Source organism: Sminthopsis crassicaudata, chromosome 5 (assembly GCF_048593235.1).
Source record: "Sminthopsis crassicaudata isolate SCR6 chromosome 5, ASM4859323v1, whole genome shotgun sequence".
Taxonomy (NCBI): domain Eukaryota; kingdom Metazoa; phylum Chordata; class Mammalia; order Dasyuromorphia; family Dasyuridae; genus Sminthopsis; species Sminthopsis crassicaudata.
In genome coordinates, this window is record NC_133621.1 from 297,631,301 (window position 1) to 297,645,114 (window position 13,814).

The window sequence follows — 13,814 nt, forward strand, 5'->3', positions numbered from 1 at the left end:
CTTCCTCCTGGGCCATGGTTCCTTTTTTTAAAAGTTTAATTTTAATACATTGCTTTTTTTTTTTTTTTTTTTTTTTTGCTGAGACAATTGGGGTTAAATGACTTGCCCAGGGTCACACAGCTAGGAAGTGTTAAGTGTCTGAGACCAGATTTGAACTCGGGGCCGGTGCTCTACCCACTGCGCCACCTAGCTGCCCCTTTTAATACATTGTTTCATGAAATATGTTGGGAGAGTTTTATTTTCTCATTACCTATTCTAATTCCTTTCATTTTTTTTTTCCATTTCTTTTTCTTTCCTTATTATTGCTAAAGCCAACATTTCTCGTGGCAGAAGCCGAATCCTGTGAGGAGCCTCTTCAAACCATCGCTGACCCTTGGATCGCCATCTGTCATTGGGCCTGCTCGGTCCAATTTTTCCAGCATGGCCTGACTTGCCACACAGATGTGCGCCCCGCTGGCTCAGCCTTCAGGAAGCCACGGTTGCTTTTGAGCGCTAGGAGACATCTTGAAAGTCCAGCTTCTTCTGCCTTTCAGGGGTCTGAGTTTGGCTGCCTCTGACCATGGCGGTCTTGGCTGTCTTCAGATAAGGGCACCAGGACCCAGAATCCGAGTCTGCCAGGCAGGACTCACTGCCCTGGGGCACGGGCCTGAGAAGGTGGGTCACCTTTCCACTTGGAAGAGGTAGCAGAGAAGCACCCAAGGCTACTTTAGGCTTTCCGGGCAGCCACTTTAACAAAACAGCTAGGATAGGTCCACCTTGACCTTTCCCCGAGGCAGTCAGTCCCAGGGAGGCTGGAACAAATCCAGCAAAAAACATCCATTAGATTCTTGGTTCTTAAGGGAAGCCCAGGGGCAGAGAATGAAGAAGGGGAGTTCTGGTCACACTTCCCCTGCTAGAAGCACCATCAGTTCCAGGCTCCACGTTATAAGCAGGAAAGTGGTCTGGGTAGTGGTGTCCAGTGGGAAGGAGAGTGAAGGCCCAACCATTGATCTTCTGGCAGGGGTGTAGAGCCTGAGCCTTGGGGGCACCGGAAGAAGAGTTGTTGGCTGTTCCACAGGGACCCAGAGGGTGGGAATTGCACTGGAAAGGTGAGGACCGGGCTTTGAGCTCTGCATCAGAAAAGCTTGGGCTTTGACCCTCTACCAGAGGCCAGTGTGTGACAGACGATGAATGGGACCCCTCTTTTATCCCAATCAGTAGTAATCACTTTGATGATTCCACAGGGTTAGGGATTTTAAGTTCTAGAGCTGGGAGCTGCAGTCTGAGTTCACTGCTGAAAGGCCCCTCGCCACTTTTGTTGGTCCTTGGTCCCTTGTCATCCTTCTTTTGCCCAACATGAGATGCCGAGCACCTTGGCCAACGGGTGATTGATCCCGATTGTCAGCCTGTGGCCTGACTGTCTGCTAGCCCATAGTGTGCTCATTAGGACCTCCAGGATGGTCAAGATAGATCAAAGACTGCTCATTAGCCTGTGTGTCAACCAAGGGGATTCTGGAGCTTGTGTAGACAGTCCTGGGGGTAAAAAACAAGGGCTTTCCACCAATCTGACTCTGGTCTGCTCTGCCTGCATGTCCCAGTATGAGGCACCATAAACAGGCCTGAAGGAAAGGGCATCTAGGTGAGGGAGGTCCAGGTCCACTTCCTCAGCAATGCCTCCCTGTTTTTTCAGATGGGAGTTTTAGGCCTCTGGGTGTAGGCTTGTTCCTGGTTGGGCAGAGAGCTCCTCACTAGGCAGTTTCCTCCTGAACACATGACTCTCCCACCCCCTGTTGTGTCCTCTTGCTACCTCTTTCCAGAGCTCCTCAGCTCACAAGAATCCCAGGTCTAAGGGTCCAGGAAGATGCCCCCCATCCGAGCTCCCTCCCCTGGGCAGTACTTAGTCAGAAACACCCAAAAGCACTCAATGGTCTCCTGGTGAGACCAGGCCACAGAGCCTTTGTCCACCGTGGGCCTGTGGGTGCTGAGAGCAGTCTGGCTGGAGGCAAGGTAGGGAAGGGTGAGCTGCTCACTGCTGACCTCTAATGACCCCTTTGGCCAGTCTACTCCGTCAGTGACTATGCCAAACAAACAGTTGAATTAGGTTTCTCTTTATTTCATCTATTAAACCTCTGTGTAGACAAGGCTAATCCCCACAGGATCCTCTAGTCCCTTCTCGGCAAAGAGGCTGAAGATGTGCAGGGGTGTACGTCTGGCCTTGCCGTCCCGTTTACGCTTCTTCCTCTGAAAGACAGGGAACAGGGGCATGAGTGCATGGCAAAGGGCGGCCTTTTCCCTACTACTCAAACATTCATTCCCAGCGACCCCCGTGTCCTCTCTTGAGGTGTAGCCTTGACCACCCAGTCAGTGATTAACACCTGGTGCTGGCTTTTGTTTCAAGAGCTGCTGATTTCAGCCCCACGACCTCAGGGGGTTCAAGGGCCCAGAACTCTCTCCTCCCCCAGTCCTCCAGTTATCCGCTGTGTGAAGGAGGATTGGAACCCAAGCCTTCATCCTCTCTGGCCCAGTGCTACAGCTGCTGGAGCTCTCAGGCCCCTGGATTGTGTCCTGTCTAGGTGGCCCACTCGTGGCCATGCAGGCAGGAGCCCAAGACCTGGGAGTAGTCCCAGGGGTTGCACACTTCCTCTTAGGAGGCCCAGAATCAGAACCCAGCATTGTCACTTATTAGCCCCGAGACCTTGAACAACCCATTGGAGACACCCCCAGTCCATCTTCTTCATTCCCCCAGAGGGTCTGGGTCTGGAGCCAGAAAGGGGAGCTGCTACGACTCCCTCGAAGATCCCTCCCACCCTTTCCCACGGCCCACAGACCTTCCTCGTCCTCATCTTCATCTTCATTGTCATCGTCCTCATCAGAGCTGAAGGTGCCATCGGGCAGGCTGTAGACGCGGATCACCTGCTTGTTGGGGTCTTTGAGGATGAGGTACTTGCCCTCCTCCAGCTTCATGCAGATGTCGATCACGCAGCGCAGGATGCCCCAGGCATTTTCCACACTCAGGTTGATCTGGCTGGCAAACTCATTGGGCTTGAACTGTTGGGTGCCCAGGATGACGTGACGAGCCGAGTCCTTGACGTGGTAGCGGGACACGTACCTGAGGAGAAGGAGGGAGGTATGGAGCTCTGTGGCGGACTTCCCGGGGAGTCCTCAAGGGTGATCGTGGCCAGTGGAACCCACTCCCCACAGCTTCCCGGGGCCGGTCATGGTTCTCACCCAAGCTTGAGGTACTCCGATCCGGCCAGCAGCGCGCAGCAGGTCCAGCGAGCCAGCTTGTAGCTGTTGTTCTTAAGTTCTGTGGCGATGACTGCCCCCCGCTGAGAGTCCAGTTTCTGACGCCAGTCCACACCATTGCAGTGCTGTCAAGGGAAAATGGCCACCATGGGGAGGTCAGTGTTCTGAGGCTCTTTCTCAGCTATACCCCACTGGGTGAGGGACCCTGAAAAGGCCAGAATCCAAGGAGGAAGAAAGAAATTGGGTGCGCTGACACCGGCCTGGGCAATGGCCCATCAATCACCAAGCACCAGCCATGGATACAACAGGGCAGGGCAGAAGGGAGGCTTCCTACACCCCGGGGGTGCTTGTTGCTCAGATCAGAGGGTTTGGTGCAAGTGCTCTGTGTGTACCTAAGTAGAGAAACCAGGCGCCAGGAGGAATGCCTCAAGGATGGGGTGGGGCACTGAGGGCTGGGAGACTTGGAGTCAATCAAGGAGTCAGATTGTGGAAGGGTGCTTAGGGGAAAGGGCTAGGTCAGAAGGCTCCTCTTCAGAGGTGGCCATGAAGCTCTGAAGGGGCTCTGGGACTGCCTTTTACAAGGCCCAGAATGAGAGCACAGGACTGGGCATAGGATTGACCAAGGCTGACCAATGGAGAGTTGGGCAGGGTCTTGAAGCATGGAACCTGTTAGGACAACAATCCAGCTCTCTAGTGACTTCTGAACTCATCTCAGACATAAAGTGCAAGGTCAACAAGCTCCATGGACGGCGATGGAGGAGCACCACCAGGAAGTCAGGGGACAAGGAAGAGCTAAAGGACACTGTGAGGGCCAGGATGGGCACTGATAAGCTTGACTGTGTGGAGAGAAGACGGGATGGAATTAGGAAAAGTGACTGCCAATGGCAACAGACCAGAGAGGGACAGTGCAGGCTGATGGGAGAAACCAGGCTTTTTTTTTTTTTTTTTTTTTTTTAAAACAAACAAACAAACAAACAAAAAAAACCCCATCACATTGGCCTAAAAGAGTGGGTACCTGTCAGATCCTGCCTGGAGTTAAAGAAGAGGAGCAGAGGAATAACTTGAGGGGATTAGGTGGCCAGGAAGGTCACTGGAGGATGACTTTTGAGGCAGAATCAGTGAGGAAGCAGGTTCAACCCAAAGTATTTGCATAACTACATGTGCCAGAGCTTGAATGAGTCTAGAGAAATGACCTTACTGAACCAGAAGGGTGCATGGGGTGATGGGTAAGGGCTTTTCCACCTCTTCCTAAATGGGGGGCGGGGCAGCTCCAAACCTAGGAGACCAGAAGCAGAGAAAGTGCCTTCTGGGAAAAGAAAACCCCCAACTTATAGCCCTCACCTCCCCCTGTCCACTACAAAGTTAGAAGCATTCAGAGTAGCCCCAGACTCTCTGCAGGCACTTTGCCGATTACATGTGCCCCCAAATCCCATGGCCCCCTTCTCAGCTCCTCTCTTTTAAAGGCCTCAGTAGCCCAGCTCCCAATCCTCGCCTACGGCTCGATCTCGGGCCCTCTTCTCTTTGCTCTCACTTGGGAATCTTGTTGGCCTTGGGTGAATTAATGATTCCTGGATCTATCTATTCAGCTCTATTCTCTTCTGAGCTCCAGGTCCACAGCACCGGCTCAATGTCCAGGGCATTCTCAATCCAACACCTCCAAAACAACTTATTTTTCCTGTTTAAATGGCGGCAGCTGGAGACACAGGAACAAAGCCCTGGGCCTAGTCTTACCTACCCTTTAGCTCAGGACAGAGTGGGGAAGTGAAGGCAGACGCTTCAGAGGGTGGCAGTACTCACCGGGGACCCCGAGAAGGAGGAACAATAGAGGAAGTGCTCCTCAGATGGAGCCTTCCTTAGATGGGTGCGACCAGGTCAGTAAGGAAGCTAAGTCATGGAAGGGAGGCTGCTGGGTCACAGATAAAACACAAACCTGAAGGAGGCTTTCAGACCAAGCTATTATGGGAGAGAAATGAAGACACCAAATCTGTGCAGACAGTGGTTGGGCAGCCGTGAGAGGAGAGAATGAAGCAGGGAACAAGCAACAGGGAGCCTCAGTGGTCATCCCCTGTGCCTGTCTGCCAGAGGCTGAACACCTAGGAGACGTGGATGCTAAGCGTGGAGCTGTGGGGAGGCCGGCACAGAGTTCTGGGTAAGTCATCAGGGGGTCAGGGGAGCACTCACCCTAGAATCCCATTCATTGAGGGTCTTAATGTTGATGAAAGACACCTCTCCATTGGCCCCAGTCATCACGCCGTCATGCTCACAGCGGACGATGAGGTCGATGTCATCACCAAGCTTCCACCTCCGGTACCTGCAGGAATGAGAAAGGAGACTCAGCCCGGCCTGGCCCCAGAGAATCACACTGCCTGCCCCAGCACAGACCCAACGTACCGATACGCAACCGAGGCGATTTCATTCTTGTCCATGTCATCCTCCACAAATGGATTTGGATTGGGAAACTTGTATCTTTCCTTTCCCTGCACAGAATTCAGAAGAGCTGGTGAGTGTGGCAGCAGAGAGCTTGGCCCACCTTGCCCTGCCCAGTGAAGCCTGGGGCCCACATGCGGTTCCTGTGGGGAGGATCCCTCTGCTCTCTCACCATTCGTAGGCACTGCTGAGAGAAGTTGTGGTTGATGTAGGTGGCCTCCATGGCAAGGTTACGGGGCGAGTTGAAGGAGTTGCCTTCATCCTGAGGGGGCTCGTTGGCAGTTTCACTCACGGTCAGGAGGTCTATGAGGGAAACGGGAAGGTGAGAGCGCCTGAACAGGCAGATGAGTGGGCCCCCTTCCCCAGGGCCAACATCCCCAGTTGGAGCCCTCTCCCACTTCCTCCAAGGCACCCAGGTCACCATAAATGACAAAAGTACAGAAAGACAGATGAAAGACCTGACCTTGGGTTCCAACGTCCACTAGAAAAACTCACCAAAGTCCGAGTTGTCCCTTTTGTCAAAAAAGAGCTTGGAGCCGACCCTCTGGACGACAATATCCCAGGAATAGACTGAGCGAGTGCAGCTCATCAGCGTGGCCAGGATGGCGTCTGTGGCAAACACATTGCCCTGAGTCTTTGCCAGCTGCCAAGAAAACAGGGAAGGATCAATCACCCTCGAAGGCAGATGCTCTTCAGCCGTGGTATGTGCTGGGATGCAGAAGCGGTCAGTCTGTGGCCACGTGGCTCCTACGCTGGTGCTGTGACACTGATCAGCCAGGGGAGCGCATGTGCGAAGCCACATCACCCGTGGCACACAAAGCTGACCCCAGCGTGAGTAGTTGGATGTTTGTTTTAAATCTCACCCCTCCCACATGCACATGGGGAGAGCTGGCTGGTCCCTGTTCTAACTAGAGAAAGGGGAGGGGAAGAGGCACCTTGCGTATGACGGGATCATCTGTCGTGGTGACGGTGTGGAAGATGCGCTTGATGCTCCGCAGAGGCTTCTCATTCCTTGTGGTGATCCGGTCAAAGGCCTTGTCGTAATATTCCAGGGCCCCACAGCACTCGCTGCAGGTGGGAGAAGGCAAATCAGGGATGGGTGGTACCTAGTTGGAGGGCCAGTCCCGTACCCCCTGACATGAGAGCTGCCCACTCAGTGGCCTGGGCCCTGGGGAGCACACCCAGTGTGGAGGGATGACGGGGGCCACTCACATATCCTGTGGCTCTGACACCTCTAAGTAACGCATCTTCATTAACTGAGGAAAATCCATTTCTTCCTTCACTTCCCAGTCACTACGAACCTCGACAGAAGAATCTCGGGGCTTCTGTGGGAGGAAAGTCATGGAAAAGGAAAGGAGTGTGAATACACCAAGGCCACATAATAGCAAGGATTCTCTTTCTGGGCTGAGTGGGGGCCCTGAGAGTGAGGAAATGGATGCCCCACCCCGCTGGGGTCCCCTAGGCCACCCTCAAGTGCAGGACTGGCTCGTACCTGGGATTTTTGATCCCATTTCTGCCTTACTCCAAACTGCTTCTGGAACTTCTTTTGCAGACGTATGCGGTCTCTGAAAGGCCAAAGAAAACATAACTTTAGCAAAAGCATGTGTCCCTGGGCTGGCCTGCTCCTCACAACGAATGGATGGCCCCTTTCCTCAGCAAAGCTCTTAGAGCCCTATGTTTCCCCTGTATCTCTCAATGGGACAGTCCTAGACAGCTTGGGTCAAAGCTGCCCTGGGGAACGTGAGGCAGGCACAAGCAGCACCCGCTGGGCCGGCCTTTTCTTCCCAGGGACATCACACATGTGTTCTAGGGTACAGTCACAGGGAAGCCAGCATGGCCCATCCAGCCCAACAGAATGAAGGCCCAGTCCAGCATGGAGAAACCAGGTCAACTCCTAACAGAATCTGCCCTCCCTTACCTCTCCTTCTGCTTGGCACTCTTAGGCAGGGTCTGCAGGTTGAACTGCAACATATTCCGACGGTCCTTGTCCCTCCGAAGATTCCGCTGAAGAAGAGAAGATGCTCACAGGGTTAGGGTTTGTGACAGATTAGTAGGGCTGTGCACGAATGCCTTGACACTACAAGTAAGCCCAGTGTTTGGGGGTGCAGGTGGGAAGCATCTAAAACGAGGAGCAACTTTCTTTTGCTACTTTAAAGAGCTTACGTAACATGACTGGTCACATGTAGTTAAGAAATGCCCTCAAGAGTAATTAACCCAACAACGCAGCCCAACCCAGCAAAGGGCACATGTGTCAGAAAAGTGCTTTTGGAGTTTTCAAGGCTTTTTCCATGACCTTTACTCTTAATTCATGGCTATCTTGGGGAACATAGGTATAGACGCTATCCTAGGGACTGAAGCCCCCTTGTACAAATTGGGTTCTACATAGAAAAGGGACAAAGTATGGTTGAAAGCGTTAAAACCTTTCTACTTTAAAACCACTAAAGCTAACTGTGGCTTGTTTTATGGACAGCTTTCTTAGGAAAAGGTTACTGCAGAAACGAGTATATGAGATAGCCCTCCTCCCCTAGTCAGGGCAGGTCTGGGCAATCCCCACCCTTGCCAGAGCCTGCACCCATCCATGGTTAGCATCTTATGAGGATGTTGTTAAGCTCCATCTCGCAACTTCTTACATCCGCCATGCTCATCTGACCCCATTGTGAAAAGACAGTCTTGCTGCCCACCATTTTGGGTTTGGACCGAACCCAGTGTTCAGTGATTTCAGGGGTACAGGAACTCTCGGAAATGCCCTCTGCCAGTTCAGGCTGGCACTTGTCCCACAACTCCTTGCTTAGGGTCACAGACTGGCCATTGAGCATCTTAAATGCTTACAGACTCCGGAATTAAAATCTTTAGCCCTTCGTGTGAGGAGCTGAAAAAGCCCTGGTAAGGTAAGCCACTGCTAATGGGCCGCTTTTCCCCCAAGGAAAGTGTGACTTTTCTTGGGTGAATTAACCCTAAGGCCCACAGGTGAGCATTTTCAGCAATGCTCAGACTCTAACAGCAGGGCCCCCGGAGGTGGTCTGGTCCTACCTGGGCAAACCTCATCCTGTTCCTCTGGTAAGCCGTCTTCTGGGTCCGGGCTGTGTCTACCAGTTGGAAGCTGGTCTCGTCCTCCTCATGGAAATAAGCATACTGACTTCCACCACCAAACTGGGAGGAATACTTATCTGAAGAGACAACAGAACAAACGCGGATTCAGAACCTGAAAGGGACCTTCAGGGCCCTCAGTCCAGCGGCTTCTGATGAAGAGCCAAGCCCAGGGAGGGGAACGGACAGGGGAGTCACACAACAGAACAAATCCTCTTCAGACATTTCCCTGAGCTCCAACTTCACAAAGTCAATTCAGCATCACTTACTCGTATACCTCTTATCCTGGTAGGTGGCGCCCGTCCAGTCTGCAACCTAACGGGGATGACAAGGAGAGAGAAGGCCCAGGTCAGTGGCCGAACGTCGGCTGTCTCGGAAAACCCCAGTCAGCGACAGCGCGGCTTTGCGCCCACGAAGCATCTTGTCTGTCACACTGACCCTCTCACAGGCGCCCTCACAAGGAAGACGGGAGCCCGCGCCGCCAGCCAGCTGGTCCTGCCTTCCCAGACCAGCCTCCAGCTCCCTCCCAATTACCTTGCCCAACCGATCTCCTTTACTGAACGGCTGATAGGGCATGTCCCGAAACTGTTCGGGGACGGCGCACGGGCCCCAGCCTGAGGGGTTGTCCTGGATCACCGGAGTCACAAATTTTGCCATCTTCTAAAACCTTAAAAAGACAAACAGGGCATTACTGCCAAGGTGGAGAAGCTCAAAGCCAGAGAGCATCTCCTCCCCCCGCCTCCCAGCAGGTCAAGCCTGTTCCCACCCGTTGTGGCCGATGGGGCTCTGTGGTAAGTCACAGCGACTTCCATTCCTGGACGGCAACAAACAACCGCAGAAGCAGGCAGGGCCGGTATTATGACCCAACTTTATAGCTACCAAAGCCAAGCTTGGAGAAATGACATCGAAGGGCAAGCCACAGCATGAGCACAAGTGACCAGTTGTTAGTCTGGCCCACTGTACACCACCGGGGGTTTTTTCTGCAAGGACACTGAAGGTTGGCCATTTCCTTCTCCAGCCCATTTTACAGATGGGGAAACGGAGGCAGACGGGGAAGAGACTTGCCCAGGTTCACACAGCCGGATTTGGACTGCTCTAGTTTTAATTCTGCTCACATACGCCGGGGTGCCGGGAGAGCAGAGGGCCGCTGGGAGGGGGCGCGCAGCCCGGCCTGGGCGCTCCGGCTCCCGCCCGCCCTGTTACACTGTAGCACTGTCGGTTGCCTGACAGCTGTAACTGTCAAGTGTCGGCGTTGCTGCTCTTGCCCTGCGCGTTTTCACCCTCTCCGGCCGACGCGGGGCCCAGGAAGCCCGTCACACGTCCTCTCCTGCCCCTCCTTTCCCCTTCCTGCCCCCAGACTTCCCGGGAAGCCCAGCGTGGGCTCCACCTGTTACACTGAGGGTGTCTGGCCCATGTCAGGGGCCCCCAGCCCGGGGGCATGGACTCCAAGAGGGGGTCCCGAGAGACCAGGGGGTGGCCCGTGCTAGGAGAGTCTCAGGGCTTTGCAACCCCATATTTGACATAAGCTGGTGGCCTGGAGCCAGCGCCCCCGTCCTGGCCTAGGAACTCCAAGTGCAGCAGCAATGATCGCCGGGAGGCCCGGTCCGGGGGAAGTAGACCCACCCCCTTTCCGGCCCCGTTGTATAGGGGGGAAACTGAGGCCGGGGGTGAGGCCCGGTTCGCTTCTCCGGCTGCGGAGACAGCGGGAATCTGGAGCCGCACCCGCCACGGGGCTCTCCCAGGTGTCCCGGACCTGGGCCCGGCGCCGCTCACCTGTTCAGGCCGCGGCCGGTCCCGATGGAGACGGATGGTTACGGGAGCGGTGCCGGCGCCGCCAGCCACTCTCCAGTGGCCGACCAGGAAGGGACGCGGGATGCGCGCGCAGCTCCCGGCACCGTAAAGCGGCGCAGCGCGGCCGGCCCTGTCGTAAAACAGCGGGAAAAAGCGCCGTCTCGCTCTCTTCGGGTAGGGGAGGTAGAAGGCGGGGCGAAGCCGCAGAGCCGTAAAGGAAAGCGAAGGCCGGAAATGCGTCCCAGCCTTAGAGGGAGAAAAAAAAGAGATGGACCGAAGCGTGTCCACGTACGTAAACTGCACATCCGGCGAGGGGACGGGATTACGTTTACGATTGGAACGTGTCGTTCTGGAGGTGATGGCTGTTTTCCCTCCCAGTATCCCATAATGCCCCGCGGAAGAGCCCGACGCTCTCTCCTGCCCCTCAGTATCTCCTAGTGCCTCGCGCAGTGGGCGGTTCCCTTCTCATGCCCCTCTATATCCCGTAATGCCCCGCGCTCCTGTTCTTCCGTCTTTTCCCGGGCTTCTGTACTCAGCCGGGTTAGCCGGCCCTAGGCAGGACCAGTACGCAATGCTCCCGGTGCGCCCTGTCTCGGTCCCTCTGCCACTGTGGTGGATGTTGTGATAATTATAACTATAGCGAGCGGCTTATATGACGCCCGAAGCCTGTGAAACAGGTGACAGGTGTATGAAGTGACATTGACCTGCGCGAGGTCCGAAAATTCTGGGTTCAAATCCCGCCGCAGGCACTGGCCGCGGGACTCCGGACAAGTCATTTCACTTCTGCCTGCCTCAGCGCCTCATCTATAAAATGGGCATCACAACTGCACCCTCCTCCCAGAGTTGTCGGGAGGAAACTATTGCTCAAAACCTTAAAATGCCATATAAATGCTGTGCTAGTGTTGTTGACATTTTAATTTTTAAACGAACTTTTCTGAAACAATAGCCCTATGAGGTAGTTACTCCAGGTATCAGGGTCCTTCCCATTTTACAAATGAAGAAACGGGGGCTTCAGAGAAGTTAAGGTCGGATTTGAACCCAAGTCTGACTCTAGTCCAGTCCCCGGTCCCCGGGAGAGGCTCATCCCCTTTCTAGCCACGCCCCCCAGCCTCCCAATCCACCGCAGACAGTTGCCATCCCCGCCCCGCCTCACCCCGACCGGCTCACGATTTACGTCAGGGAATCTCAAAACCGTTTTCTCCCAGTTTAACCTCTTAAACCTCAGGATATGGCTTTGAGAAGCTCCGAGCTTAGGTCTTGGGACCCCTTTGTACTTCTAAACATTATTAAAGCCCCTCCCCTGCACGAACTGTTGATGATGTGCGGGGTACCTATGGCTATTTCCCGTGCTATAAGTTAAAAGTCAGCATTATCTCGGAAATCATCGCCACCTGGTAGACGCGCTCACTCTGGAGCTCCGAGGACGGAGCGGGAGACCAGTTGGGTTGTGCTCTCGTGGCTTTGAGTTCCAGCTCGGAAATTGACTGGCTTTGTGAACCTGGGCGGGATACTTAACCTCAAACTTAAGTGAGTTACAGTTACAGTTTCCCCTTCCGTAAAACGGGCATAAATATTTGCCGCCGGGCTTGGGAGGTGCCATGAGATACATTTGCAGAGCTTTGTTGTTGTAGGCGTGATATAAATTGTAGCTACCCTCCCGGTGATATTTGGAGAGCAGGAGTTCACATTCTAGAGTCTTCTCTGGGAGCGCTGAATTGCCTTGGGTTCAAATCTCATGCCTTCCTAGCTAAATGACCTCGGATAAGTAACAAACGATCTTAGCTGCAGTTTCCTTATTTGTAAGCTCCTCCCCCCCTTCTTAAACAACCCCTGTAAATTATATAATCCCAGTGATGCTGTTAGAGATCACGGGAATCAATCAATCATGGGTCAGTTTTTCCCCAGTACTGTCTGACTCTGGGACCCTATTTTGGCAAAGGGTGGTTTGCCATTTCTTTCTCCAGCTCATTTTACGTTGGAGGAAACTGAGGCAAACAGGGTTGGGTGACTTGCTCAGGGTCACACAGCTAGTAAGTGTCTAAGGCTGCATTTGAACTCTGGAGGAGGAGTCTCCCTCAAGCCAGGCCCGGCATCCCATGCACTACGGTGCCACCTAACTTAAGCAGGTTTGAGGTTCCCTCTATAACTGGTACTTGATGATAGGCTGGGGAACTGGGGGCTCAGTTTCCATCCAGGAAAAGATTGGAGTTTATTGATTGCTGATGACTGACTGGTGTGTGTGTGTGTGTGTGTGTGTGTAAAACTTTCCTAGATCTCCAAATGTCAGAGTTGGAAGAGTTACCTGTCTTTGTATACCTAGGGGAAATATACTTATTATTATTTTTTTTATTAAAGCTTTTTATTGAAAAAACATATGCATGGGTAATTTTTCAACATTGACGGTTGGAAAACCTTCTGTTCTAAATTTCCCCTCCTTCCCTTCTCCCCTGGATGGCAGCTAGTCCAATACATGTTAAATATGTTAAAGTATATGTTAAATCCAATATGTGTATCCATATTTATACTGTTATCTAGCACAAGAAAAATAGGGTTAAGAGAAGGAAAAAATTACCTGAGAAGGAAAACAAAAATGCAAGCAGACAATAATAGAAGGAGTGGAAATGCTATGTTGTGAGCCACACTCATCTCCCAGTGTTCTTTCTCTGGGTGTAGCTGCTTCTTTTCATTACTGATCAATTGGAACTGATCTGGATCCTCTCATTGTTGCAGAGAGCCACATCCATCACCATGTAGTATTGTTGTTAAAGTGTGCATAACAATCTCCTGGTCCTGCTCTTTTCACTCAGCATCAGTTCATGTAAGTTTCTCCAGGCCTCTCTGAAATCATCCTGCTGCTTGTTTCTTACAGAACATAATATTCCATAACATTAATAAACCACGATTTATTCAGCCATTCTCCTATTGATGACATTCACTCAGTTTCCAGTTCCTTGTCACTGCCACCAACATTTTTGCACATGTGGGTCCCTTTTCTTTCTATATTATTTCTTTGGGATATAAGCCCAGTAGTAGCACTGCTGGGTCAAAAAGCATATGCACAGTTTGATAACTTTTTGAGCATAATTCCAGATTGCTCTCCAAACTGGTTGGATTTGTGCACAATTCCACCAACAATGTATCAGTGCAGGAATATACTTTTGATGTTGTTGCATTTATTAAATGAAATCAGCTTCTTTGGAACACATCCCCCTATTGGTCCTAGTTCTGCCTTCCAGGAACAAGCAGAGCATTTCTCACCCCATTCTACAGGACAGTCTTTCAGA

At 52.7% G+C, this 13,814-nt stretch overlaps 1 protein-coding gene across 1 annotated transcript; it reads right to left on the reverse strand.

Annotated features, from left to right (window-relative positions):
* Nucleotides 1-2,071: 2,071 nt before the first annotated feature.
* On the reverse strand, nucleotides 2,072-10,907 carry EIF3D (eukaryotic translation initiation factor 3 subunit D). Its single transcript, XM_074271578.1, has 15 exons — nucleotides 10,513-10,907; nucleotides 9,274-9,406; nucleotides 9,009-9,054; nucleotides 8,683-8,819; nucleotides 7,571-7,656; nucleotides 7,145-7,217; nucleotides 6,865-6,977; nucleotides 6,588-6,720; nucleotides 6,148-6,295; nucleotides 5,825-5,955; nucleotides 5,617-5,702; nucleotides 5,407-5,536; nucleotides 3,208-3,350; nucleotides 2,808-3,088; nucleotides 2,072-2,220 (listed from the first exon to the last, which is right to left on the reverse strand). The coding sequence occupies exons 2-15, from the start codon at nucleotides 9,394-9,396 to the stop codon at nucleotides 2,207-2,209; spliced, it is 1,644 nt and encodes a 547-aa protein (XP_074127679.1). The 5' UTR covers nucleotides 9,397-9,406; nucleotides 10,513-10,907; the 3' UTR covers nucleotides 2,072-2,206.
* Between the last annotated feature and the right edge of the window lie 2,907 nt (nucleotides 10,908-13,814).